The sequence below is a fragment of the Penicillium daleae genome (assembly GCF_028827525.1).
Source record: "Penicillium daleae strain IBT 16125 chromosome Unknown utg000008l_segment0_segment0, whole genome shotgun sequence".
In the NCBI taxonomy this organism is placed as follows: domain Eukaryota; kingdom Fungi; phylum Ascomycota; class Eurotiomycetes; order Eurotiales; family Aspergillaceae; genus Penicillium; species Penicillium daleae.
Genome location: NW_026623156.1, coordinates 2020352 through 2047115, shown reverse-complemented (window position 1 = coordinate 2047115; position 26764 = coordinate 2020352). Strand labels below are relative to the sequence as shown.

The 26764-nt window shown below is 50.5% G+C and overlaps 7 protein-coding genes across 7 annotated transcripts; 1 reads left to right on the top strand and 6 right to left on the bottom strand.

Annotated features, from left to right (window-relative positions):
• Positions 1-578: 578 nt before the first annotated feature.
• Positions 579-3067, top strand: N7458_009333 (DUF803 domain membrane protein; the record flags this gene model as incomplete). Its single annotated transcript, XM_056912715.1, has 2 exons — positions 579-1337; positions 1397-3067. 2 exons carry the CDS (start codon positions 579-581, stop codon positions 3065-3067), a joined length of 2430 nt encoding a protein of 809 aa, XP_056761564.1.
• Positions 3068-3804: 737 nt separating this feature from the next.
• On the bottom strand, positions 3805-5030 carry N7458_009332 (uncharacterized protein; the record flags this gene model as incomplete). The annotated part of the gene is made up of 2 exons (XM_056912714.1): positions 3805-3916; positions 4084-5030. The coding sequence occupies 2 exons, from the start codon at positions 5028-5030 to the stop codon at positions 3805-3807; spliced, it is 1059 nt and encodes a 352-aa protein (XP_056761563.1).
• Positions 5031-6221: 1191 nt separating this feature from the next.
• Positions 6222-6875, bottom strand: N7458_009331 (class I SAM-dependent DNA methyltransferase; the record flags this gene model as incomplete). The annotated part of the gene is made up of 1 exon (XM_056912713.1): positions 6222-6875. The coding sequence occupies one exon, from the start codon at positions 6873-6875 to the stop codon at positions 6222-6224; it is 654 nt and encodes a 217-aa protein (XP_056761562.1).
• A 256-nt stretch (positions 6876-7131) lies between these two features.
• N7458_009330 (uncharacterized protein) lies at positions 7132-7421 on the bottom strand (the record flags this gene model as incomplete). The annotated part of the gene is made up of 2 exons (XM_056912712.1): positions 7132-7232; positions 7259-7421. 2 exons carry the CDS (start codon positions 7419-7421, stop codon positions 7132-7134), a joined length of 264 nt encoding a protein of 87 aa, XP_056761561.1.
• A 2061-nt stretch (positions 7422-9482) lies between these two features.
• On the bottom strand, positions 9483-10706 carry N7458_009329 (putative extracellular sialidase/neuraminidase; the record flags this gene model as incomplete). Its single annotated transcript, XM_056912711.1, has 1 exon — positions 9483-10706. The coding sequence occupies one exon, from the start codon at positions 10704-10706 to the stop codon at positions 9483-9485; it is 1224 nt and encodes a 407-aa protein (XP_056761560.1).
• A 1184-nt stretch (positions 10707-11890) lies between these two features.
• On the bottom strand, positions 11891-12136 carry N7458_009328 (uncharacterized protein; the record flags this gene model as incomplete). The annotated part of the gene is made up of 1 exon (XM_056912710.1): positions 11891-12136. One exon carries the CDS (start codon positions 12134-12136, stop codon positions 11891-11893), a length of 246 nt encoding a protein of 81 aa, XP_056761559.1.
• A 2346-nt stretch (positions 12137-14482) lies between these two features.
• Positions 14483-17472, bottom strand: N7458_009327 (KilA-N domain-containing protein; the record flags this gene model as incomplete). The annotated part of the gene is made up of 5 exons (XM_056912709.1): positions 14483-15779; positions 15836-15968; positions 16051-16257; positions 16324-16967; positions 17438-17472. 5 exons carry the CDS (start codon positions 17470-17472, stop codon positions 14483-14485), a joined length of 2316 nt encoding a protein of 771 aa, XP_056761558.1.
• Between the last annotated feature and the right edge of the window lie 9292 nt (positions 17473-26764).

Below are 26764 nucleotides of genomic sequence, written 5' to 3'. Positions count from 1 at the left end.
TCCCCACAGGCCCAGCCTCGTCTGTTTCTGCGTTTCCCCTTTTCCAATCGTGCTCTTTCTTCCTCGCCTTTTGTTCTTACTCTTCCCCTTTTTCTTCTTTCATATCTTTTTCATACTCTGTACATCTTGCAAACTATCCCTTTCAATTTGATTTGCGATTCGCCTCGGTCGCTCACTGACACCGCAATCACTGCCACTGACGTCCATCCAGCGCTGATCGTTTCGCCCCCGCCTTGATTCCATTCGACCTTCCAGAAACATTCCGCGATCAGCAGTACAGTTACTAAAGCCACAGCGATAACTATCATTTCATCATTCAAGAGCCTCGATCGTGTCACCCTCCCCCTATTATTCAACTCGGCTCGCTCGTGGATCTGTGATCGCGCCTGCATCATCTTGCTCAGGTCAAGCGCTTCGCCAGTCTGACAAAGTGGCCTGAATAAGTGTTTCAGCTTAGTCGCCCTTGCGACAAACCCTCCCCCCCCTCCTCCTCATATCTCTCCCACTGCTGGCCAGTGTGGTATTCCCCGATAAACGACTCTTCTTACTCTCCTCCCTCCCTCTTGACAACGCCCATCATGGATCCTCATGAGAGCTTGTATCATGCCTCCACGCTTTTAGGGCGCGCCGACTCCAGCGGTCGCCCGCCCGTCTACAAAGCCGTCGGTATCTCGCTAGCCGTTGCCTCGGGCGTCTTCATCGGTATTTCCTTTGTGATCAAGAAGATCGGCCTGCTCAAGGCAAACGTCAAGTACAATGAAGAGGCCGGCGAGGGCTATGGATACCTGAAGAATGCGTGGTGGTGGCTAGGCATGACGCTCATGATCCTGGGGGAGATCTGCAACTTTGTCGCATACGCCTTCGTCGATGCTATTCTGGTCACCCCGTTGGGTGCGCTCTCCGTCGTCATTACCACGATCCTCTCTGCGATTTTCCTCAAAGAACGACTCAGTTTCGTCGGCAAGGTCGGCTGTTTCTCTTGTATTATTGGGTCTATCGTGATCGCGATGAATGCTCCCGAGCAGTCCTCCGTTAGCGATATCCAGGGTATGCAGAAGTTCGTGATCGCTCCGGGGTTTCTGTCGTATGCGGGTGTGATTCTGGTCGGGGCGGCATTTACGGCGCTCTGGGTGGGTCCCCGGTATGGCAAGAAGAACATGTTTGTTTATATTAGCATTTGCAGTATGGTTGGTGGATTGAGTGTTGTTGCGACGCAGGGTCTGGGTTCGGCGATTCTTGCCCAGATCAATGGCGAGTCCCAGTTCAAGCACTGGTTTCTTTATGTGTTGTTCGTTTTTGTGGTTTGCACGCTGCTGACGGAGATTATCTACCTCAACGTATGTTTTGCGGTCAACCATCTGATTTTACTGGGATTGGGCTAACCATTACAATACAGAAAGCGCTGAATCTTTTCAATGCCGCTCTCGTCACCCCAACTTACTATGTCATGTTCACTAGTGCGACTATCATCACTTCCGCCATCTTGTTCCAGGGCTTCAAGGGAACTGGTATCCAAATTGCTACTGTGATCATGGGCTTTATGCAGATCTGTGCCGGCGTGGTCCTGCTACAGCTATCTAAGTCTGCCAAAGATGTTCCAGATGCTGCCGTGTTTAAGGGCGATCTGGACCAGATTCGCGAAGTGGCTGCTCAGGAGGAGCCTGAATATGAGCCCAAGGCTGACTCGATCCGCGGTGCGGCATCTATTCTTCGCCGAATCTCGACTACTCGCCGTGAACATGAACACGATGAAGCCCGGCGCTTCATGAACGAGAAGCAAGAGGATTTCCTGAAACCGCCAGGTCAAAATGAGATTATCGAGTGGGATGGTATTCGTCGGCGCAAAACCGTTATTGGAGAAGGACCTACCATGTCTCGTCCGCTCACGCCTCGCTCACCCTCGGTCAGACAACCGCTGCCCCCATTGGGCATGTCTCGATTCCCCGATCCAGAACCCGAGGATGACCACCGGCCCAACACCAAGCACAGCGGACACTCGTTCTTGGGCGAGATCCGATCTCGCACATCAAGTGTTCTCCACAATGGTCAATGGCTACCCGTCCACAAGGAAGACGAGAAAAACGCCAATAATGACACGGAAATGACGACTCGTAATAGCGCCGTCGACACCGAATATCACGGTGCTGCAGGCGGACTAGAGCCACCCTTCCGCCCAACAGGCCGCGACCGCAGTGACACACCGCGCTCCATCTCCTGGGCTGACGAGAAAGGCGACGACAACCGACCTCAGACCCACCACGCTCTCGAACCACCCAATGTCGCACGCCGCCAATTCTCCTTCAACAGCATGTTCAGCCGCCGCAAGGCCCAAAGCACCCCGACGTCCCCCAAACGCACCGGCAGCCCACCACGCAGCATTCTGCGCCGCGCCACCGAAGAAGAACGCCTCGGCCTCGTCCGCGGCGACTCGCACACTGCAGAAGAAACCCTCGGCGAGAAACTCGAGCGCTGGTCCAGCTCTGAATCCGATCTATCTGAAATTCAACCTATGCACCCACACCCGCTGCCGTCAGGCCGTGCCCACGGCGACTCAGTCTCCAGCATGTCCACATCCGCATTCCCACCATACGAAGACCACCACGCATTCTACGCCCAGTCCGGCAACGTTTCGAACCCGTATTACCTGCCCCACGCTAGACAGACGACGTCCTCGGAAGAGCACATGGACGAGCACGAAGGATGGAGCGCTCCACGCTCCCGCACGAGAACAAACTCCTCCTCACACGTGCGCGCTCCCCCACCCGCGCAGTCCTCCTTCTCAACGCACCGCCATCCCAACCCGCTCCCGCCACTGCCGGATAACGCTCCTCTTACACTAGACGGCGGCGTGCGATCCGTCTCATCAGAATCCTCGGATATGGGCGTTGCATCGATTTCGTCGATGGAGGCTCGCGATGATGATAACACGCCTGCGGCTGGGGCTGGTGCTCCGACACGACAGCACAGCGGTTGGCGTCGGCATATGTCTGAGGTTAGCAGTGCGGATGGTGAGACGTATGAAAGGCGGAGTCTTCCTCGTGGAAGTTCGAAGGGGGCGTTTCTTTGAGTTTGAGTCTTGAGTTTGGGTTGACTTGGATGTTGACTGCGTCCATTCTTCTCATCTTCTTGCACATACGTTGCCATTTCACGTCAGATCTATTTCCCGATCTTGATCTTGACCTGAAATTGTCCCGTTGACATTTGATGATATTTAAGCCTTTTTTTTTTTTTTTTTTTTTGATTGCGTTTCAGCGGTGTTGATTTTCTTTTTCTGGGAGTTTGGATATTTTCTTTATGACTTGGCATGCTTGTGCCTGTATGGATGGTGATATTTGGTGTACATCTTTGGATTATGTGGTACACTGCTTGGACGTGGCCGTGGACTTGGACTTGGACTGATGTACATATTTGGACGTGTGATCGCGTGGATGATAAATGATCTAATGCATTATGATTGAGGGATGAAAGAGGGTTATTCTGAAAGTAAACCTTGAGTTATTTTTGATTCGTTTTCATTCCAAGGGTATCATAAAGTATCAATCCACTCCCTGTGAAGTAGAGAGCAACGCCGTGTTGATATCAATACAGACGTAAATGCCAGCCAATTGGCTAAAAGATGCAATGCTATGTCAACGCCATCCCAAATGCGTGATAGAAAATAATTGGAAACGTGGTGACGGGCATGTAAAATGGCGTATAGTCGATGGGCAACCCAGCCCAAACTGCCCCAAGCTGTCGTCCAAAGTCGTAAAGAAATCCAAGTAACCGTGGGTATCATTTCCAGCCTCACCTCCACCTCTTCCCTCACCTCCCACCAAACATACCAGCAACACTCCTCTGCCCCTTCGGCGCAACACTCAAAACAGCAAACCTCGACTCAGCAAGACGTTTACCCGCCTTGATACTCTCGAGAACCCTGCCACAGATACACCAAATCAGTCATGTTTTTCCAGAACACAAAGAAAACCGAACCCAAATCAACATCATACACAATATCCCTATCCCACCAAAGACGATTGTTTCACAAGAAACAAAGAAAAAAGACAAAAACAGATGTTAAAAAGTAGCATGGAAAGGACTCACCAATCAACACCAACAACCCTAACCCCCTTCCACCCACCCCGTTCAATCTCCCCTTGCAGCTTCCCCGCCGCAAGACCACCACCCGCTCCCTGCCCCATCGTCCCTGGTTGTCCGATGATAACGTGAGAGACTGTTCGGCGGGCCATGCCGATGGCGATAGTGGCACCGTGCGCGGCGAGGAGAGATTTTAATTTGTGGTCGGAGATTTGGGGGAGGGTCGAGCCGTTGATGTAGATTGTTGTGCCGGTGAAGATTTTCGAGGTTGAGGAGGAGGGATTTGTGATGGATAGGTTTGATTGTCGCTGATCAGGCTCAGGATTGGATTTTGATGTTGGTGGGGGTTGCCTTGTAGAGATGGTCGAAGACTTTGGCGCTGTCACAGTCGTAGGTGTAGGCGCAGGTGTAGGCTTAGCCATCGTCGTACTCGGAGTCGCATGCAACTCCCCCTTCTCTCTCCTCTGTTCAGGTACATTCTTCGCCTTCTTAACACCCTGCATCTGCACCTGAAACCCATTCCCAGACTTCCTCTTCCCAACACCCATAAAGCACCGAATATCCCTCACCCCCAACTGAGCCCTCTTTGCCTCCTCGTCCGAAACCCACCGCCACTCTCCCGCCCTCGCCGTACTCCCATTCACACTTCGATTTCCAGCTTCATAACTTTCCGCAACCGGTGACACAGATCCACGCGTCCCGTCAAACGCTTTTGCCGAAAAGTCCTGGTCACCCAGTGCGCCGGCACGATCGCGGGGACAGTCCTCGCCGCGGAATTGTTGCTTCAATTTTGCGGAGCGGGTATCACGCCAGGAGGTGGTGCCGGAGAATGGATTCTCGGCGCACTGGTGGCCGGTTGAGGAGGAGTTCCAGGGGTCGAAGATGTGGTGGTTCTGTGGGTTTGATTTGGTGGATGTAGGGGGGTTTTTGGGTGGGGATGGGGGGCATTTCATTGAGGTTTGTGGAAGGATGGATCGGAAGGGTGATAAGTTGTTGTTAGTTTAAGAGGTTGAGAGTGTGGATGTGGTGTGAGGTCAGTGTTGTGAGCGAGCCAGTGAGTGAGGAAGGAGGGGGATTTTCCAAGTTTGCGGCAAAGTGACGTTGGGTCGCGGGACAATTTGCAGAACCAGAAATCGACGTGTTTTGGTTTTGCTCTTTTGGGATAGGGTCGGGGCTGTCACGTGGGAGAGGCGGAGGGGTTGGGAATGGACTTGGGATCTAGTAGGATTAAGTTGATTTGAGAGCGATTTCAATGGATTATAACACATGATTCAATTCTATAGCTAGGGAATTCACGAGGTTCATTCTGACTCGGAGGTAACGAAATGGTGGCTGATTTAACGTTGTTATCTTCATGCACCGATCTACTCATCTAACCATGGAAGATCCACCTCCACATGATCAAATCGGATCTATATCAAGCCACATTGTTGACAGTTACATGACAAGTTCCAGACATGTATGTTCAGTATCTCTGTAATACTCTAAATAAAATGCCATCTGATAAAAGGGTAAGGCTCTAGGACCCCCAGATTACTCAATCCTGATATCATTACCCCACATGAAAACGAAGGGTATCTGCAGGAGGGGGTTCATTACCCAAAAGGGAACCTCGAACGCGCTGGATCGAAACAACGTGCAACCATCTTAGAGCTTTGGTTTGCTATAAAAGAGACTGTCATCCCTTGACATTTAGTTTTAAGCTGACTGTACATGCAAAACAGGGTTCTCTGTCCTAAAGAGGCACTGACATGCTCAAAAGGTTTTGTGCTTGGACATATCTCATACCCATTTAGTATGCAGAAAACCGGCTTCCTACCGGGTACTTGCCGATCTCTCGTTGAGGATTAGAGATGCCCATTCTCTGCCGAGGAAATTATCCTATTCTACTTAAAGCTGGGCCTGCCCAAAGAGTGGTATTTTACTTTGGTTTGTGATTTCATTCATACAAATGGAATCCAGGTCATTATCATTATCATCACTTGGGCTGCAGTCAGACAGGTGTTGAACCTTGAATGTCCCTCCCAAATGGAATCGTGTTGAAACGAAGCCTATAGCGTGGGGTTTGTGTCGCATTGGGGTTGCTGCAATCGGCTTTGTACCCTGCGTTCGCACTCTTCGTCGTCGCTATGGCTGTCCATTCTTCAAGATCGGTTGACCTTCTCTAGGATGAGCAAAACTGCCTTGTCACCATGGCCCTTTACATAATCTATCAAATCTTCAGACACAACCCGCACCAGGCCCTCGGCCTTTAGCTTCTCAACCTCGGTCTTGAAGCCATGTGACTCCCAAATTTCATCGAGGATGGTAGCAACAACGATGCCATTTGTCCGAGTAACGCGGATGAGCTCGCGCAGGGCAGGGTCTGGGCCAACGTGGCCTAGAGTGAAGGTTCCAACACATACAACTGTGTCGTATGTCTCGTCCACATTGTTGAGGGGTCGGGTCATGTCTGCTTGAGCAAGGTTTCGGTACACGCCAGTGTCCCGAGCGACGCCAAGCATCGGCGCAGACAGGTCAATGCCGTCGATTGCCTTAGCTCCGCCCATGGCAAGGGCTTGACCGACGAGGCCAGTTCCGCAACCGGCATCTAGGATTACACTTTCGGCAGGGCTTTTGGATGACTTGTACTTGATGGCTGCCTGGGCAACGAGGATAGGAGCGACGTAGCTTTGGGCTTCGTCGCCAACTTCATCGTTATAGGTCGCGGCCCACTTGTCGTAGACTGTCATGCAGTCTTCGACGCTCTTGGTGTCGCGGGCCTGGCGGAGGAACAATTGGGTTGCAGAGGCAGTCATGGTGGAAAGTCGAATTGTTTGTGAATATGAAACTTATAAGGTGGGATGTTTATGAAGGCAAATTGTCAAACAGTGAAATAACTATTTTTTTTCTGCGCAGGAGATTGTGATTCGAAATCTCACCTTCCACCCTTGCGTGCAACCCCTACGTTCTTATAGCAATTGAACGCATGCCGAGCATTCGACCCGTCCCATCCAACTCACCAATTGATCTGTGTTTTGCGTCGTCGTTGCCTTGGTTCCGCTGCTACGCAGTCTACGTAGTCTCGAGCCGTCCAAGCACATCTTCTTTACCCCCTCCCATCCTGATGTGGGGCGCCTCGCAAAGCACGGGCGACAGGGCCACAGAAGCCACAGCTGCATGTAATGGTATTCTGTCTTACATTGGTTCCACTGTATATGGCGTGATGCGGGGTCGAGGGCGCATACACCAGGGTGCACCGCAAATGGATATCCTTGACGATCGATGATGTCGGTGGACCCATAGTCGGTGGATGATTGTTCCCGAGACTCTCCGACTCCGCGGGGGCGGGGAACAGTAGACATCGTGAGAATACTCAACTTGGCAAACTATAGTTCTCTGGTCACATAAATAGACACTGCACTGCTATCTTTTATTTTTGACCTTCTTTGGATGGTATTTTGGTTCACTTGTTCAGTGGCCCTTCGATACGAATCGATAGACCCCCATTATGACAGGTTTCTCGCTTACTTTGAATGCACCCACGCCGAGTAAAGATAGAATTGAGACTTGGTTAATACTTGACACTGTTGGCCACTAGAGTTCATACAGTGGCTTCGTCACGTGTTTCTAGGGTCAAAGCTATCTACATCATTGGTGATAATGAAGAATCCCGCATGTCAGCGTGCTGTGGATAGTTGTGAGCTATCGAAATAATTGGCTCATGGCATCCCTCCGTGTCTGTACAAGTAAGGTCAGTCTCATACTGTATGGTACTCAATACATAATCTCATCTCGTAACGTCATGATCTGATAAATCTTCGCTGAACCTTCCTCATAAACTCGTGATCTAATCAGCAGGCACTTGTCGCAGTAAACTGGTATATCACTACTCGAGTATGGTTATCTTTTCCATACCAATCGTCATATCACAACTTCTCAAAGGCGTTTCCAGAAATTGGGCCTGCTAAATCATACTTGTGAACTTCTGGTAGGCTCGGCTAGAACTGGCAAGGTGGGTATAAGTATGTACGATGCAGCGCAAGAGAGTGGACAACAAAGACGGGGCATAGAGCTCCGTACAATTTCCCATAAACTTAGATCAAGCGGGGTAGGATCGGATATGGAAGCATTGACGTCAACTAAGAACAGAATAATCTGACACATGTCAGATATGCGAAGGGAGGATTGGCGAACATAAATGTGTGAGGGTCTTCGCAAAGCCGCTGAACTTTAACGTCATTTCTGACCAATGGTTTACAGCAAGAAGTATTTGAGATAATCTATAAGATTAGACGCGCTCAAATTCGTTTGAAGATACTTCTGAATGAGACTGGTGTGACAAGATGCCGTGGGCTAATATTGCTGGGGGACCTGGAGATCCCTAATAGTGGATCCTCAACGGTAGATCGAGACGGGAGGCGCAATTGTAGCGCGGAGGCCCACACAAGGAGTGTAATTACCTCTCCTTTTCGCTGAGTAAATTATCGATCAAAAGGGACAAATACAGAAAGAGAAAGCCCAACATCCAATATGGTGATCCGATTCTCCGTACCTTCTCTTTTCTCCCAAGCGCCCTAAGCTGAGATGATATTCGAATGTACTCTTTGACTTTTTGACCTGAGCCTGGGCTTAAGCCAGCCCCACTCAAGACAGAATCTAAGCCCCACTGAAGGCAGAGTAAATCCTGTATTGTTGTTGAAGTGCATTTCTGGCCTGAGTCTCGTGAACATGGTGGCCCACTGGCAGATACAATTCTCACTTCTGAGGCAACGACTCCCTTCACTAACAATGTAACCGGCTTTATGCCGGCGTTTCTGGTATTACTGTGGGGCCAAGTTAGTCTTCGTGGCATCGAGAAATAATCGTGATAATATTCTGAGGCTTTTCTTTCAACCCATGGATTTGTAGCCATGGGAATCAATGATAATAATCGCTAGATCCCGAGATTGTAACATTTTAATGGTAATCAACACTTCCATCTCATCAAAAAAATGCGAGCGGCTTCCGGAACACAGGCTAAGTGGGTGCCCTGAGCTGTTACTTACCGAAGTACTCAACCGTATGCTGACCCTCGACTAAGCAACTTGAATTCTCAAGTTTCATTTTTGTCCTTTCTAATTTTGGTAGTATAACTGTGCTACTTGCTATGAATGCTCTTAATCTCGTATCCTTAGATACCTTGTTCAGAATCTATATGCTTTCAAAGCCATCAAGTAGTCAAGTTCAGCAAGCATCGGGTCCTTGTGACTATTCCCTATCTATGTTATTTTCCAAAGAGATAGTCCCAAGGTTAGAGAATGACAGTCTACTTTGTAGAAAAATCACTCAATGTGTAGAAGCATAAAACTTTGATTGATATCATTTAACAACCAACTCTTTCGACCGTTCTTAGCAACACGATCTCAATTCCAGTTACCAGCACCCTAATTGTCCGGGCCATTCAAAATCCATGACAGATTGAATCTCCGCCAGAAGATACACCTATACGACCCACTCCCAGTCCCATCATTGAAGAAGTCACTTTCAACCAATGCCCCAATCTTGTAGTCAGCTGTCTTCGTCATGCTGGAGTATCCACCCTCGTACCCAGCCGAACTGACAGGAGCGTCGGAAAGTTTGCGTCCATAGTCAAATTTAGCAGCGTCATTGTCGTAACTAATGCGGACTCTCATTGCACGTCTGCTAGTAGTGGAAGCCGAGTTGAGGAAAATCGTCCTCGCCGGTGCATCCGAATTATACTTCAACACGGAGCCCTCGCATGCCGGGTCCGGTAACCCTTCGTCTGAAGTGAATGAACTGAACCCCCCATCGAGACTGCCTCTTGCAACAATACGATGACCTGCAGAGCTTGCTCGGTCATTCCGGTATAGTTTCCCATCTGGCGTCTGGCAGATAGTGCCTTCAGCTCCAGCACCACTCAGAAGCTGCAGTGACCAAGTCCGATTGCCTGCCGTGCCACGACCAACGATGTTCCGGCCCATGGCAGGAATGACAAGCTCTCCAGAATCGAGTTGAATTCCATTGCCCGGTCCGACAGCATCCCAAGACCAGTTTTCAGGGGTCAATGTAGTCGTCAAGTCCTCGGGTTTCGACCATGTGTTGCCATCATCGACGCTGGTTGTAAGGAATAAATGTCGACGACCATACCAGGTCTTATCGATTTTCTTCGTGATGGATTTATCTGGTAGCACGTCGTTCCCCTTTTGACTGTAGCTGCCATTGTTCCAGGACAAAAACAGGTAGATCGTTGTACCATCCACGACGGGCGTGGGATTGCCCCAAGTACCATCGCCACTACCAACGACCTCGCGCAAGGTCTCCCAGTCAGCGGCGCTGGCACCATTATTTGTGGCGGTCTTGGTGCGCTTGTATACAAGGTTGATATCGCCGAAATCTCGATTATCATGTCGACGTCCCTCTGCAAAAGCGAGAATTCTACCGGTAGCAGTGCGAACAACCGCTGGAATACGGAAGGAATGGAAGCCAACACCACTGGCTAGCTTGTCGGGAGAATTCATATTGGCGCTGCGGAAAAGAGGGAATTCATCGTGATAGGGCGTTGCATCCTTGGCTGGATCATCCACTACTGCGACAGTCATGGGCACGAACGCGACCCCAAATAGAAGGAGTGCTTGAAGAATACGCATATTGTCAACTACTCACGCGACAAGTCTGTGAATAATTGACGAAGAGTGTCATTTTGCTCTTCATTGTGCATCTCAGCTCGATATTTAAGCTGAAGCTCATTCTTCTTCGCAGTCCATACACGATGGCCATCTCACCCACGTGCGAGGGTAAACCAGGGGGAGATTTTGTATCCTACTCGGCGTGAATCTGAACTAAATATGGCGTGAGTACGGGTCTTGGCCAAGTTAGTGCTCGTATTGCGGCTATCTTGGCATAAGAACTCGTATTCTGGAGAAGTTAAGATCGTCAACTTTGATGAGCCAAATGTTACATGTTTGGCCTCTTCGGGTGCCATTCCGGTTTGGGGGAGAGCCTTTAGAAGAGAATGTGATATTTGTCCAACATTTCCTCCCAAGGAAGTAGAGGGCTCGCTTATACGGAATCACCTAGTGCACATCCTGGGCCCGCAGCGTCCAAATCTTCGTTTTATTCTTAGTCCCGTGTCACTAGCACCAAACGTGTCAGAGATAACCATAATTCAATTTAGAGATCTATCTTTCATTGAAGGGAAAATGCCGGAAAGGAATCTCCTTGAAGCAAATCTTGCGAGTCGAGTTTGGGTGCTGCTCAGCAAAAACGAGTCCATCGGTTGCTGCCAGAATAAGGGGCCGTGCAGAGTAGACACTGAAGTCGACCGTCTTAAGTGTCACTGTTGCACGAGAAGGATCTTGAACTACATTATGTACGCTTGGTACTTCAAATACTACCCAAGAAAACAGAAAAAACGTCACCAGATTTCAGATATTAGCTGAATTGAGCCTCCATGGACAAATCTTCAGCCAAAGACTTTGAGCAAACCCCAACAAGAAACGAAGTCCTAAAAGACAAAACTCATTCGAATACATCTCTAGAATCTGAAATACAATCTAAAAGCCCCAATCTCACAACCTCATAACCCTCCTCAAACAAGGCAAGACAAAATAAGACCTCCATACGGCCCCGCCCCATCCACACACCCACTAATCCCAATCCTCTTCTCAACACTACATCCCGCATCCTCATACAGATACACTACCATAGTCAGCCAGTCAGTCATTATACACCACATCACGAATACAATCACAATCATAGATCATAGTCACAGCCAGCCAGACAGCCAGCCAGACAGGCACTCCTTCAAAACCGGGAGATTCAGACTCGGGGCTTACTTACATTCACACTCATCAAATATCGAAGTAATATTCACAGCCTCAATAGTCCCATACTGCGCAATATTCTGACACTGATTCTTCTGGTACCCGTACACGCCCATTTCAAGCAGATTGTTCGCTTCGCAGCCAGGACTGCCGAAGAGGCGGAGCTGGGCCCATTTGTTGTTTGTTGGGGGGACGGTGGAGGCTGAGGCGGTGGTGAGGGTGATTGCGGTGGCGAGGAGGTGAGTTAGTTGCATTTTTGGTGGTTTTAGAACGAGGATAGATGTATGATGGTAATTGAGACTGGGTTTAAGAGTGTGATTGGGACTGGGATTGTTGGTGATGGGTGGTAGATCTTCGAGGGAGGACGGGGTTTTAAGGACCTCTGAGAGAGAGAGTTCAACGGCTGTAAGGGTTAGGCTTCCAGCGTGGACTTGGATCAGGGATGCAACTACCGTAGTGAACTTTGGTTGATCTTTTAGAAGCTATAGTCCGACAGCAACAGTTTCTTTTGAAACGGGGCCTGATCCTGATCATGCCTGATGTCTTATCCAATAACCTCTTTTTGCAAGAAGGAGAAAGACCGCACAAGCTTTCTTTCCAGCTCACGCCCTACCTAGTATTGCACCAAATATAATCTACAATTCCATCTTACCTTCTTAATATCATGACCAATACCCATAATAACCGTAACCCTATCTCTTCCTCCACTGTCCATCTCTAAAGTTCTCCAGCATCACAAAAATTCCAAACACCCCGATCAATTCAGGCCACCTATACCAAAGCCACCTGAATATCAGATCCCCAGTGGACGATACTACGCGAGGCCACCCATCAAGGCGTTCCTTGGCATACGAACAAGCATTTATAGCTCAGTTGTCTCATGGCCTTATACCTGTCCGGCGACTTTATGGGGTGGTATGCGAGGCTTGTGAAGGGGTGAACTGGGTACTTCACTCACTGGGCGTTCCGGAATAGTGTATACAAGAGAAATTATTGGTTAGACCTGTTTGTTTTGATTATGTAGGTCAGGGCGTGGAAAGCAGGCAGGCAGGCTACACTGGTTCCTTAGAGTGGTATTTAGGCGGCCCGTTCAAACCGTGGGCACGCGGGAGAGGTCATCGGTTACAAGTCGCTGTTAAAGGAAGCGATATGACAAAATAGCAAAGTTAAGAAACTACGCGGTTGATGGTAGCACAGAAGGCGGGTGGCGGTGTCTGAATTATAGTAAAGCTATTTATTCTATTGCCATGGAGCTACATCAATCTACAGGCCGAGTGACAGCGAAGTCAGACAGGCAGAGCATTGAGCCAAGAGCCAACAGGACATAAATAGTGTCGTATATTGCCATGCACTACATCCCGGCCATGTTAACGAAGAACAGACGAACCGAGTCATTTAAAGCTGAAACCCCCAGAAATTTCAAAGACAAAACCGCGGACTGCAAGATTTCATATTCATGATCATTCATTACCGTCATGTCATCTCTCTAAAAACAGAAAGAAGGCAGAAGAGAAAAGGAAAAGGAAAAAGGAAGAAAAACAAAATAATAGCCCAGGGCCGCGCCCAAAATCCAAGCGCAGAACCCGTCTGGAACAAATTCCGTTGCTAAAGAATATGACTGCAGCTCCGAACTGCAAGGACATAGCCCTAAGTAGAAATTGATACAGACACAAACCAGGCTAAAACCCAAGAATCACCCGGAAAATCCAAAATGCCCAGTAAAAAAAAAAAAAGGTAATCATAAGATGAGTAAGAAGGAAAAAAGGAAACAAAAAAAAACCCTTTTGCCCAACAAAGAAAAAAAGAACGGAAACGTCGCAAAAATTTCCAATGGCCAACAATTCGCTCTCGAGTGTCTCCAAGAACCCAGTAACTCGAGACATGCGGAAGTCGAAAAGTGGAATTTGGCAATTCCCGGTCATGAATGAGCAAGAAGTGTGGACATAGAAAATTCGTTATATGAGATTCGTGTCATTATGGTCATAAGTGGGGAACGGGGAGGGTAGGCGGGGACGAAAGAGAAAGACGAGGGTGAGAATGCTCTTCTCCACCGCCTGTCGAATCAGCTTGGGTCATGCCATCCGCCCGTTTCCCATGTCATCAATTTGCGTTGCGGAAGAGATGGTAGTGGAGAAGGGATGTTGCATAATGGATGGGGTATCCAAAGATCCAGTTCAGTCCAACCTGGCCAAAGACATAAAACATAATCGAAAGGGCACTCGGCTTGATCGAAACCTGGAGAAACAGAGTCACGGAACGGCCAGTGCCATCAACTCTATGAGTGGATCCCCTAGTTCGATTGCGAGAATAAAAAAAGACCGAGTGTAGTCTCTGTTTCATCGAGACAGGCGCAAGATAAGATGTAAAATTCAACGCAATGCTTAAACTGAATCAAAGAAAGCAGGTCATGTCGAGCGTTCCCAGAGTCCGCGACACGGAGGATCATTCCACACCACGGTGCCGCGTCTATCATCAAAACAAAGAGGAAATCAAAACTCCATCCAGAGGTGAGAGAAATTGTTAGTTGGCGTGATTAAGTTCGTGAAAAGTGTCTTCCCCAATGACGCAAGTGATGAGAAAGGTGGATCCGGGGGTGATGTTCATCGGCGGCGAGCCATCACCCCGCTGGTTTTCATGGGCTGCAAGATGGGACCGCCAAGCGTGGCGTCGGTGATAGTCTTGCGGCGCTTGCTCTCATACTCGTTGCCACTGTCCGTTCGTAGAACATCATCGTCCTCGCGCATGCGCTTGTTGCCCGAACCCATGTTGCCGTTGATGGTGGTCGAGTAGACGGGTGTCGTGGTTGACGCCATGGAGTAAGGGTCTGAGGCACCGTTCGCAGGTGTGCTGCGAGTGTCACTCACAGCATTGTACAACGTCGTGGCGGCTGTGGGGCGAGGGGGTGTGTTATATCCCGAGGCCCAGTGCGTACCCGGCCCACTAATGCTGGTGCGCGGTGTCATGCGGCCCGAACCGTTCTGCTGCGGAGATCCGGTCATCTCGGGCGTCAACTGAGAATGCTCGCCATTGATGGAGCCCACCGAGGGATTGGTGGTGTACGTGTAGGAGCCACGGTTGTTGTAGGCAGACCCCTGGTCCTGCAGGTACTCTGGCTCATGCTCCTGTACCGCATCACCGGGAGCATTGCTCTGCGAGTAGCGATCTGACCCATTGCTCTGGGAATATCGGTCAGACTTCAGATCAGAAGCTTCGGTCTCAGGAGCCCGACCTGTCGGAGGAGCCATCTCGTTCTTCAGGTAGTTCATCGTGGGAAGGGATTGGCCGTAGGTCGAGATTCCGGACTGCGTCATGGGCGTCTGCGGAGCGTACTGTGAATGGGTCTGCGGCGCGGCGGAATAGTATGGCTTGCTGTCATAACCGGATTGAGCCTGATACGGGGGCATGCCTTGGAGGTTGTTGCCTGGCGGGGTCGTGGCGGGCGTCGTGGGCATGGAGCGCTGGTTGCTCAGGGCAGTATCGATGGACAAGGGCTGCGTGTGCGGTACCTGGCCACCCCATTCATACGAACTACCTTGATTGGTCACCCCAATGAGGCTGGACGCACTGGCTGGGGGAGTAGGAAATGTGTTGGCACGATCGAGACCAGGACGAGGACCACCTCCCATAGAGGAAGGCTGGGACATGTGAGAAGACATGGGAGTGTGCATGGCTGGGTGCTGCAAGCTCGAGTGCTGGGGCGCCGTTGGGGTGGTGCGCTGAGGGCCCGAGGGAAGGCCTTCCAGACGCCGGTGCTGCGATTCTTGCACAACTACGTTGGTCCGGTTCTGGTTGGCAGGGTGGTACAACAGCCCGCCAATATTGTGCACAAACAGCGGATACAAAAGATCAGTGATCTTCTCCTTGTTGGCGAACTCCAGAGCACGCTCAAATGGAATCCTGGTGGGCTGGTTAGTTCAAATATCCTTGGGGTTTTACCAGTACAAAAGACTTACCAGACGCCCTTCAGGTGCATCGGACCAATCTTCACCACATGGCGCAGCTTCTCGCTCTTCAAAATACCGTCACGACGACCACGAGTCATACCAGCCACGTTAAGGAGCTTGGTCCCGTTGATCATATGGTTATCTGCAAGATTCATCTTGTTAGACAGAGATCCTCTTCACACGGGATTATTTCACCACTGATGGGGTTGCAGCAATAAACATACCCTCTCTCCGAGCCACGCATACGCCCTTGGCCTCTACCTGATAGCAGAGACTGCCCTCATCCTCCCACAAGGTTGCGGTAACCCGTGGCTTCGCTCCAGGAGGCGCAATCTGGCCCGTCGGGTCATATACGTACCCTTGCAATGGCGATCCGGTGCTGTTCCCATATCCAGAAGCGGCTCCTCCGGGATGGTTGCTCACTGGGCTCACTGATTGACAGCAATTAGCCCAGCTCGTACGAAGCAAAAGATTGTCATTTGACCTGGACATCTCACCTTGAGGAAGTGGCAACAACTGCGCGGGCATTTGTGCACCCATGGAGCTCGCCGGCGGCGCATGGCCGGTTGGCGGCGATGTCACGCCATTGTGGTAGGCGTATTGCTGATAAGGCGCCGGGGCATAGCTGGAGGCTGGTTGCAAGACGGGTGGCTGGTGCTGGTATGGATAGTGGGACATAGTGCCGGCGGTCGCAGCCTGTGGAGCGTATGGCTGGGCAGAGGACAGATGGGAATGAACGTCCATGTACGGCTGAGTGTGGTTCATGCTGCCGAGCGAGGTCGGACTGGGATAAAAGCCGTCGATCGGAGCAATAGCGTACTCAGAGTCCAGCGAAAGCCGACCTTGTCCCAGATCTGCAGGAGGCGGGGGGCTCCGGGGCTCCTGGACCGCAGAAGCACCAGACAGACTTGATCGGGCGCTGGAACTGGAGGTCGAACCAGGCACGTCGGGGTAGAATGAGGATGGGTGCGTGCGGGTCGGGGCCTGGGGGGCGGTCGGGAGGCTGAGCGCGGGGAGCTTATCGCCCGACAACAGCGGTCGTTCGGCCGCGTGGTGGTTGTACCAGGGGGTATCAGCAGGGCCGCGGGTATGGACCTGCGAGATCGATGGCAGCTCCAGCTTTTCGGTTTCACGGGGGTCACTGTAGAGAGAGAGGTAGGGAGATCAAAAGCGCTTGGGCTTGAGGTGGGAGGTTGGGAGGAGGTAAGGCTGTTCGGACCGGAGTGACGGTGGGGATGGTCCCGCAAGCCGTTTCAAGAGACCTGGTTGAACAAAGAGAACAGCCGGTCGCAAAGGTTGCACTGCGTCCGAGAGAATGGAATGGGTTTGATAGCAGGGAAGCCTGAAGGTAAATTCCAATTCACCACCAGGTTTTGGAAGCTTCTCTTTCCTGTTGGGTTGTGGGGGTGGAGGAGATGGGAGTGCAGATGCTATCAGCTCGTTGGGTAGTCGCAGATGCGGGCAAGGCAGCAAAAGAGTCGGGACTCGGGGAGGATGGATGGATCAATAGACGACGCTTTTGAGGGGGAAGACAACAGAAGCAGAGCAGATCGTAGACAGCAGAGAAGAGGGGCAGAAGGATTCTCAGCAATCAACAATCAAAGAACAGACAAGGCATCAATCTCATGAACGGTCGTGACAAACATGAAAAGGCGGATGTGAGTTCATGCAAGTTGCGGACAGCCGAAGTCAAATAAGGCCGCAGTGCGGAAGGGAGGAGGGGGCCAGACGAAATGAAAGATTTTACAGAAAGAGGCTGGCGTGCAGCAAACGCATCCCCGTCTGCAGGTTTGAGGTTTGAGATGACCCAAGGGGGGAGGGGGTGGGTGGAGGAGGAGGAGAGGAGGAGGAAAGTGAGTTGGGAGGAAGAAGAAGAGAGAGAGAGAGATCAGTTGGGCGAGGCACGCATCAGAGCCGCAGGACGGGAAAGGCGATCAGTGGAGGTTTGGGAAAGCAGGTGACTGGGATGACTAAGAGGAATGTGGGGTGGGGGGGGGGAGGAAAGGTGAGGTAGGGAAAAAGCTGGGAAAAGAAAGAAAGTCAGAGCTGGTCGTAAGGTGGCTGGGAGGGCTGCTAAATGCTGGGGCTGTACGGAGGAGGAGGAGGTATCCTGAGGTTTCCGCCGAACGAGCATCGGGTGGAGCCGAGGGGGGCCATCCACGAAAAGTCCAGTCCGGAGGGGACGAGATCGAGTCAACCGCCACCAAGCAAGGACGGGCAGGGATCGAAGAAGACGGAGGAGACTAGCGGGACGAGGGTACGAAAATCAGTGAATTAAAATAGCGCCGGATTAATAGAGGGAAATACTTCATCAGGACTTACATATACGTAGGATAATTACCTATAGCTAAATACTGGAGTGCCAATCATGACTGGGGGACAGGACTCTTGGGAGTGGACAGACACGGACGACAATTCATAGAAAATCCATAAAAAAGAAAAGAAAAGAATGAAGAAAAACAAAAGCAGAAAATCAAAAATCATTCAGAAAAGAAAGAACCAAAAAGAAAAAGAAAAAGAAAAAGAAAAAAATGCAGGGACATCCACGACGAGAGCGAGAAAAAGAGAAAAAGAGGGGGATCCACCGAGCTGAGGAGATCCTGGTCTGTGTGACAAGCACAACGCTGATCGCCCGGGATAGGCCCGCTGGGATCGGGTGGAGTTCTGATCCCTACCGCCACGCACTGGAAGAAGAATACTGTACGAAATACAGCATACAGAGGCCAGTGATACCCAAGAGACACAAGAGACAAGAAGATCAGCGTGTGATAGGTAGACTGGCAGGAGAAGAAGAGTCCAGCGGATACAGACGACCATAGAGAGTAAACAAAGTAGACGCATAATACTGCATATAGAGCATACATTATGGGGTGGCAATATAAGCACTATCTCCTTCAATTGTATATGCCCAAGACAGATGAGGCCATTCCAGCCCATCTATATCCCATACTCCCAAACTCCTGTATCAACAATGTACGACTGTATACTCAGTGGTCGACCATCGGGGATGTTTCCTCCGGAAGGGATGAGCCATGGTTGACGGCCTCTCCACGAGCGCGGGTCCCGCCGTGAACCAGGGATGCCCACCAAGTAAGAACGGGGGGAACAACAACAACAACAACAACAGCCTATACCGTATACACTACGGAATAGACACTATAGTGACTATACAGTCCATAGTTACTATACATACTAGACTATCTTAAATAATACTTGACTGGGCACCGTAAAAAGATTACTCAACAATGAGGATGGAGTCCCAGAGTCGAGACTCGCGATCGACGGGGCCCCCCGTGCAAGACATAGTGCCTGCAGAGCCCGGCGGCTGCACGGTCGATTACGGCCGGGGGTTTCATCTGCGCTTAGTGCAAGACCGGGAGATCCATTAGCAGGGCACATTCAAGACTACAATATACTGTACAACCGTGATGTTTAGATAGAAGGATGATACTGTATACAGTAGTTATGATAGTCACTTGCAAAGTACCCAATTAATCGAAGCAATCAAGGGAATACAAATTCAATTCCCAAATTGACCAGGAGAACAACACAAGAAACAACTCTCCCCTCAACTCCACCACAGATACTCATCACAGCTCGTCCGAGAGCGAGGGCCCCAGGCTGGCCAGCACCGAGCCCACCCACTCCTGCCACTAACGGCACTAACGCCCGAGATCTCGAACAGGTACACGGACTCCCGTCAAGATTCCTGTTGAGAAAATCAATTTTACTGTATTCCTCCAGTAGCCCCAGTCCAAGTCCCAACCCCAGAAGGAAAAAAAGACCCCCCACTCATCAATTACAAATTCAGAATACAATAGTCAGTCATCTTATCAACGTCCGTTCGGAAGACGTACAATAGTCCCCGATATACCGTAACCACCACATCTCACTCAAACTCTGTCTCTGTATGATGTATCACGTCCCTATCCAGCAAGAGCTGCAATACAGATAACGAACAATTCCTTTTTTTCCACGACCGATCGCCCACGCTCCGCGATATCTTGGGTCGACCTCGGAAACGCAGAGCGCGGCCCGTCGATCGTTAAGCCCGGGGGTGGAAATTACATCCAACACGGCTATAGCCGATGACGAGAGGGGGTAGGTATCGTTGTGGTGGTGGGTGTTTTCTGATTAGTTACAGTTAGTTACTCTGTGGGTCGCCGGCTGGGTCACTGGCTACACTCTCCGTACTCCGTACAGTAATGGCTATGGACACCGAGAGCCTAGGCACAGGGCGCCGGCCCTTCGTGGCCTGAGCTTTAGGAGCGCCTCGTGAATACTACCAATCAAATGAGCCTGCTCAGTAGCTACTGTGACGATGGAGTGTAAGTTCGTTATTTCCGTTCCCCTGTGCTAGATTGCTAGTACTCGGAAGGGCAGTATTTCCCGCTTACCCAGTCATCCCGATCCAATAGATTCACCGTTTACTGTTGTCCACGGAAAACAAATCAATCCTCAAGGGCATGAAAGGGAAAAAAGACCACTTCAACAGCCCACAACCCACAAAGCTGTCCACCGATAAGGCGGTCCGAGAGTCACGGGCGCGTCACACCCAAGGGATGGCAAAAGAGGAGAGGGGGGAATCAGTGGCTCAGAAGGCACCACGCACCGGGTGGCTTGAGTCGATCAAGGGTCTGTTCTCTTGGGATCCCTGCCAGTTCCACACTTGGGCGTTTACCAAAAGGGTCGGTTGAAGACCAGCCCGCCTGGATCGAAATGGATGGGCAAGATAGTGTCTTTTGCTTGGGAGGGGGTTCCGTTGATGTTCTCTTCTTTTTTGGATTTTGCTTTTATCTCCGGCGATGTCCATCTCGCTGGTTGAGTGTCAATCGTCAATTACTCCGTACAAAGTACAAGTATATACTGTAGATTCTAGGTTATATGAGACTAGGCCTAGAAATAGAATTCGATGGCGATTGGCTTGTGCGATCGCGGCCGACCGTGTGGTAATGGGCCGAAGATTACTCCGTAGAGCTCCGGAATATGCACTCCATAATTCCCTCCCATGACGTTGATGAGGATCTTCTATGCTTGGTTAGAGACGAACATGGTAAATTGCTGACTAGGTCAATCTGGTGCAGGGTTGACTATCTCGTATACAGTTCCCCGTGGCTACCCCCAGCCAACATCAACACCAGCGATGATCACGACGAGTCTTTTTTTTTTCGACAACGGAGGTTAAGTCTCGCAACCTTGTCTAGCGCGGTTAATCACCCAGCAAGGGGATCTCGGTTGACGCAGGCCGTAAAACATCGCTGGCAACGAGGGGGGACTGAGTAAGAGAGGCTGTATTTCGTAGCTTACTACTTCACCTTGTATACACCGCCTGTTTCTTTTTGATCCCATTGATCCAGAAAGACAACCCCCCTTGCATCGAGCGTAGGAGGCCTGGTGAGGCGGGAGAGCGGTGGGAGACGGACCAAATCATTCTCAAATTGAATCGAGTTAAACGCACCAATCGAGGTGGAGATGAATGATGCTATGCTCTTGGAAGCGGAAGAAAGGGATGGAGGGAGGTGACGAATCTCGATAGTCGCGCTGTCGCGAACAAGGTTGACAGATGTCAAAGTTGACAGGGGCATGGAATTGAATTTGCTTCGACGTCGACGTATGTATGAACTATAGTAAAGAGGACTATTGTGTACACACTACTCCGTACACAGGAGTGTATTCCAAATCTTTTCACTTCGTATGGCGGTCCTATCTTGGCTATGCGTTGCTTTTGTTCTCCCCCTCTAGTGGACCTGTGTAGTTAACATAGTTGTAACAAACTTACAAATTATGTCTGACGAATTGTAGCTTTTCTCTTTTTCTCTGGATATTCTTGTCGCCCTGGCAAGGAAGCGGGACTAACTACGAAAACGGCGACATTCTCTACTCATTATTGCCCTTCCCTGTCCAGAGTAACATGTGCCCCTCCCAAGGAACATGGCCGCGGATTAATGGATGAATTTCCCGATTCTCCCCTGCTCCGTCCCCGATTTGCCTCCGGTGGGTTACGCTCCTCGTCGTGGCGTTAAGCTGACCACACAGACCCTGTCGGAGGGAGGGGGGTTGATTTCGGCCAGAAGCGAGACATGGGGGAGAGGACGTGGGTAGGGTATGCCGTTGAGGGGATTGACCAGGTTTGCCGTTAGCATGGGGTCAAGCGAATAGACTAACCACCGTAGAGTGTGGACATGCCTGAGACCTGAGAAGGGTACGCCATCCACCCACTGAGCGATCGGGAAGAAACGGGGAGGCAGCAAACTCCCGCCTGGAAGAAATCATCGCCGAATTCTACTTATGCAAGAAAGTGCGAAAGAATGGGTCCCCCCTCCCTGGCCAGGGCTAGCTCAGAGCTACCAGACGAAGCTTCTGTTCGGGATGAGAGGGAAAAGAGAACCACTGCCCGCTCCTATCATATGCCTAGAAGTTGAAGGGCTGCAGACAAAGTCATCTGCAACGGGCAAGTCTTCAAAGCAGGTACGCTAGTTAGTGAACTAACATCCTCACGAAAAGCCTGGGGGCTGCTTCCAGATCCCTGCCCGCAGCTCGCTATCGACGGCCCGATACCCGCTGCGCATACAGCGTACAGTAGGGGGAGGCAAAGAAAAGAAAAAGAAAAAGCGGGAAAAAGTCAAATTTCACAAAGAACAAAGAGCGAGGGGGATGAGTGGATAGTTTGGCACGGGTGAATGGGGCCAAAAAGCAAAGGCCAAGTCTAGTAACCCACTCGCCTACAGACTAACCCGCTGCAGTAGTGGTAGAAGGACCGTCACACCGAAGGATCCGCCCAGAATTGACCAGTCCTATGCTAGGACGTCGTTGAGGAAGTAAGCATTATTAGATTGAGTGGATCTTGCTAGCATGGTTGGTGGAAATATTTACCATTCATTCTACGGCGTATTACCCTACGGAGTACCTCGTAATTCCTTAGAATGTCGGCACAGGATACATTGAATGGACAAAAAGAAGGAAATTAGAAAACACAAAATCAGCCATCAAGTGAACCGCAATCGAATCACGGCTTCACCAGCGGGCCTGCCGCGGAGGCTGGGCGTGGAGTTAGCGCTAGGAACGGCTGGCTTGCGTTTTTGTTTGGTTCTTCGCGCCCAACCTCGTCTCTTCTCCAACCTCCAATCGAATTTCTCTTTTCTCCTCTCATCTTTCTTGAAGGATGGATGACTGATGACTGATTCATGCACCTAGCTCGGACACTAAGGCGCCCCAACATACTTGCAGAAGGCGCTAACGGACGAGCTAGTCGGGGGCCTCGGAAGGGCATAAGAAATTCAGAATCTCTACTCCGTACGAGTACGGAGGACACTGAGAACAATTCGAGGCCTGCCGTAGGTTTAGCAATTGCCTTTCATGGGATAGTAGGAGAGCAACCATGGATAACTTAGCCCGTAAACAATGATGTGCACCGAGGATACACCGCTCGCGAGTGACTGCTACGTCCATTGTTCACATTGAACGGATATGTTCCGTTCTCCGCCCGCCGTCAATCCTCAATCGATCGTCCAAGCTCGGGCCAAGTGCCTTCTCTGCAAAATCTCCATGATCTACCTCTTCCATACCCCTGTCCCTTGTCTAAATTTGCGAATCCTATCGGCCCCAGCTCAATCTGTAACATCTTTGTTTTCTTTTGATTTTCCCCCTCTTCTTTCACTCCTTCTCCACTCCGATCCAAACAGGATAGTATCTGATCTCGGAAAACCAATTACATACCAAATCCACGAATCCAATTCTCCTCACCAGCCCTAAAATGGGGGCCCTCTACGAATCTCCGGACATGATGTATCAACCGGCCGTCCGTACCGCTGAATAGCCCTTTAAATCATGAAGAAACAGCAAGGGCTACGGCGGACTAGAGCCGGAACTGGGACCGCTAAGGGCTTAGCCCAGTATTCAATGTTTAGTCTGTGGTTGCGTGGCCGTGGCATGGTCCAGGCTCGTCGTGCTCTAACTGGGTTTACTGGCTCGATGGGTCCCAAGCTTTGGCATTGATCGTCACGGTCCGGCGCGGGTTGACGGGGTGAGTGACGCTATCTACGGAGTACATACTTATCACGCATGTCGGGGCTGATCGGCCGTTCGCGTAGGTGTTGGGGAGAATAGTTGGAAGGGGTGTTTAATTTTGATTTACTGTTCGATACTACTCATTATTTTCTCTCAACTATTATCTATTATTGAAAATTAACGGGGTAATTATGTCCAGCTACTGTAGAGAACGGGGGAGAAATTCGATCATCAAAGTGACTGGTCTGTACTTGCTTGGAGAGGGGGTTTGGCTTGTCAATCCTACTGTATCATCCCTGTGGATACAGTACTGGATGATGAACTTCCAATGCAGCTTCATCTCCCTAGCTAAACAATTTGCACGCTATTGTACTTAACTCCAGCGATACTATTCTTATCATACGACGATCGACGGGTTTCGTCCGTACCTTGCAGCGACCAAATTGCCCTGCAGCTCGGGGGTGGACTTCAGTCCGTGCAGACCTGCCTCCCCGGCCAAGCTTGCGATGAGGGCACGGAGATTCGGGGACGGGGGGTCCTGCAAGGCCGTAGCTCCGGTGCACATACCAACGCGCCCGGGTCCGGAGACATGGTATGACTACTGTATGTAGAGATTGTGCAATGTGCAGCATGCAAGATTAACATCGACAACCCGTTGACCGGTTGTACTGTACTAGGGGATTGGGGGAAGTGGCTACTGTAGCTTTAAGCAGGTAAGAAGACTATGTTCATGTTACAGCATGTAATCATGGGTGTTGCGTCAAGGTCGAATCGCAGTACACTCTTGTACGCAGGTATTTCCGTGCATAATTATGTGTGAAGTATCTTTCTACTTCTATGCTGCGCATACTCTAGACTATGCATAGACGATGGAGCATAAAGAAACGTCGATATACCCTTAGTTCTCTCATCATTTCCTTTCCGCCTAGAGCTCTTCTCCCCATCTCATATCAACCCCCTCTTCGCGTCGGCAGTGGGCACCTAGTCAGTCTCTGCCTAGGACGGATAAGAGGGGATCGAGGAGGGGTAGGTGGGACAACAGGACTTTTGCGTGGGACAAGACATGAATGAGAAATAGAGTCAAGGATTTCGTGGCAGGGATCCCCGGGCATCGAATTCGGGCGATGTGTTGTACAGACGGGTGATTCGCCCTAGGCTAAACGATGTGGGTTAAGGGCGGAGGAAATTACAGGGGATTGAGTTGGGTGGTCATGATGCGCTTGACTTTGGGGGCTAGCCTGAGGTCCAGCGTAGAGGGCTCGAGCCTTGGGCTAGCAGTACTCCATAATGTGGAGGTTTAGGTGAGATTTATCCCGTAACGAGGGTTCGGTCAGGAGTTGCTCTGGTGTATACGTAGTACGGATGGGGGAACTAGCTACTTGACTACAATAGTGAAGAGAGCCGTGAAATCGTAGAGGTCGGACCCCGGAATATCTCCCCGATGGCCCGTGGATATACAGAAGTACTCAAACTCAGTTCGGTATACCTCAACGCCAGACCCCATGCTTGTTTTGTATACACAAAACACACTGCAAAATAAATCTATCTTCTCCATTCATTCTAATTTGCTTCGGTCTATAAGCATCGAATACGCTTTACCCAACATACCTGGAAATCTCCCGTCCGACAGCCAAGCCTCCAAACATTGATTCAATTATTACTATGTAATAATGATATATATATTTGCGTTACTGGTCTGACAGCCTCTCAATAGGTCCTTATCCGTCTCATTACACAACGTGTCCAATAAGAATATCAATATTTCTCAAACCAAATACAAGAAAGCTCAAATAAAAAGGAATCTAAAAAAAGGCAACTGACGAAACATATTCGCGCCACACCAGCACAGCAGCACACCATCACGAATGGCAACGCACCACGCAGCCAAGGATCTGGGCTCGATGAAGCAGCCCAGCCGCTGGAGCCCGGGGCCGTGCGACCCCCGATTTAACCTCGCATTGCATTGTCCCGTGAGAAGATCGACTGCACGTTCATCTTGCCTTTGCACCCTCTAGCGCCGTGGCTCACGGGCACCAAAATCGCAGACCATGCCCACTACGGAGTGTTCTCCGGTGCGAATGAGGGGGAATGGAAGTGCGAGACGTAAATCGTTGAGTGGTACTGTAGTTTGAGACTGGAATAACAGAGGAGAATCAAAGTGACATCTACTTGCTGTACTCCGTACTTGGAACGGCTCCGTGGATCTCCGTGGATGGATCTCCGTCGCTTGGGCTCGGCCTCAAGACGATGACGGATCCCTGATCACCATGACATTATACTGTACCGTAGCATTAGTTACTACAGGTAGTATCGTACAGTAGTAAAGAAATTGTCTGATAAGCTTTAAGTTAGGTTTAATCTGAATCATTCGTTCTTCCAGGCGAAAGAGGCGAACAAGTCGAACAAAACAACCCGACGAATCGCCGTGAAAAGAAGAGGGCCAGCGAGGTCTCCCCTCCTCCTCTCATGGAAATCCCCCCTTGTGCGAGGAAGAAAGAGGCATTTCCGTCTGATATCCTCCAGTCTGGATGGGGCGAAGGTGTGATCACGCTAAGTACTTATGGCCAGTGCGGAGGCCGAGTCGCTGCAGTTTGCTGTAGGCGCCCGCCGATCGACGATCCGACCGGAGGATGACTGGCGGTGGCCTGCACCACGTAGCGCTCCGCCAAGCTAGTCGACTAGCGGGTTAGCCAGGGTAACTGAGCAGGTTCGTTAAGTGGATTAGGCGGGTTGAGTGGGTTGGCCGGTTTGGTGGGCTAGATCGTGATGGAATTCACCGCCAGTTGGCCCCCCCCCCCTCTTCCTTCCTCCATCCTCCTACTTTCCACCTTTTTTTCTTCTAACCCCTTGCGTGCAGACGTGGCACAGGGCAAATGATGTCTCTGAGTGTGGAGCTGACAACGGTTGATGATCGGGGATGTCTGGGTCTGG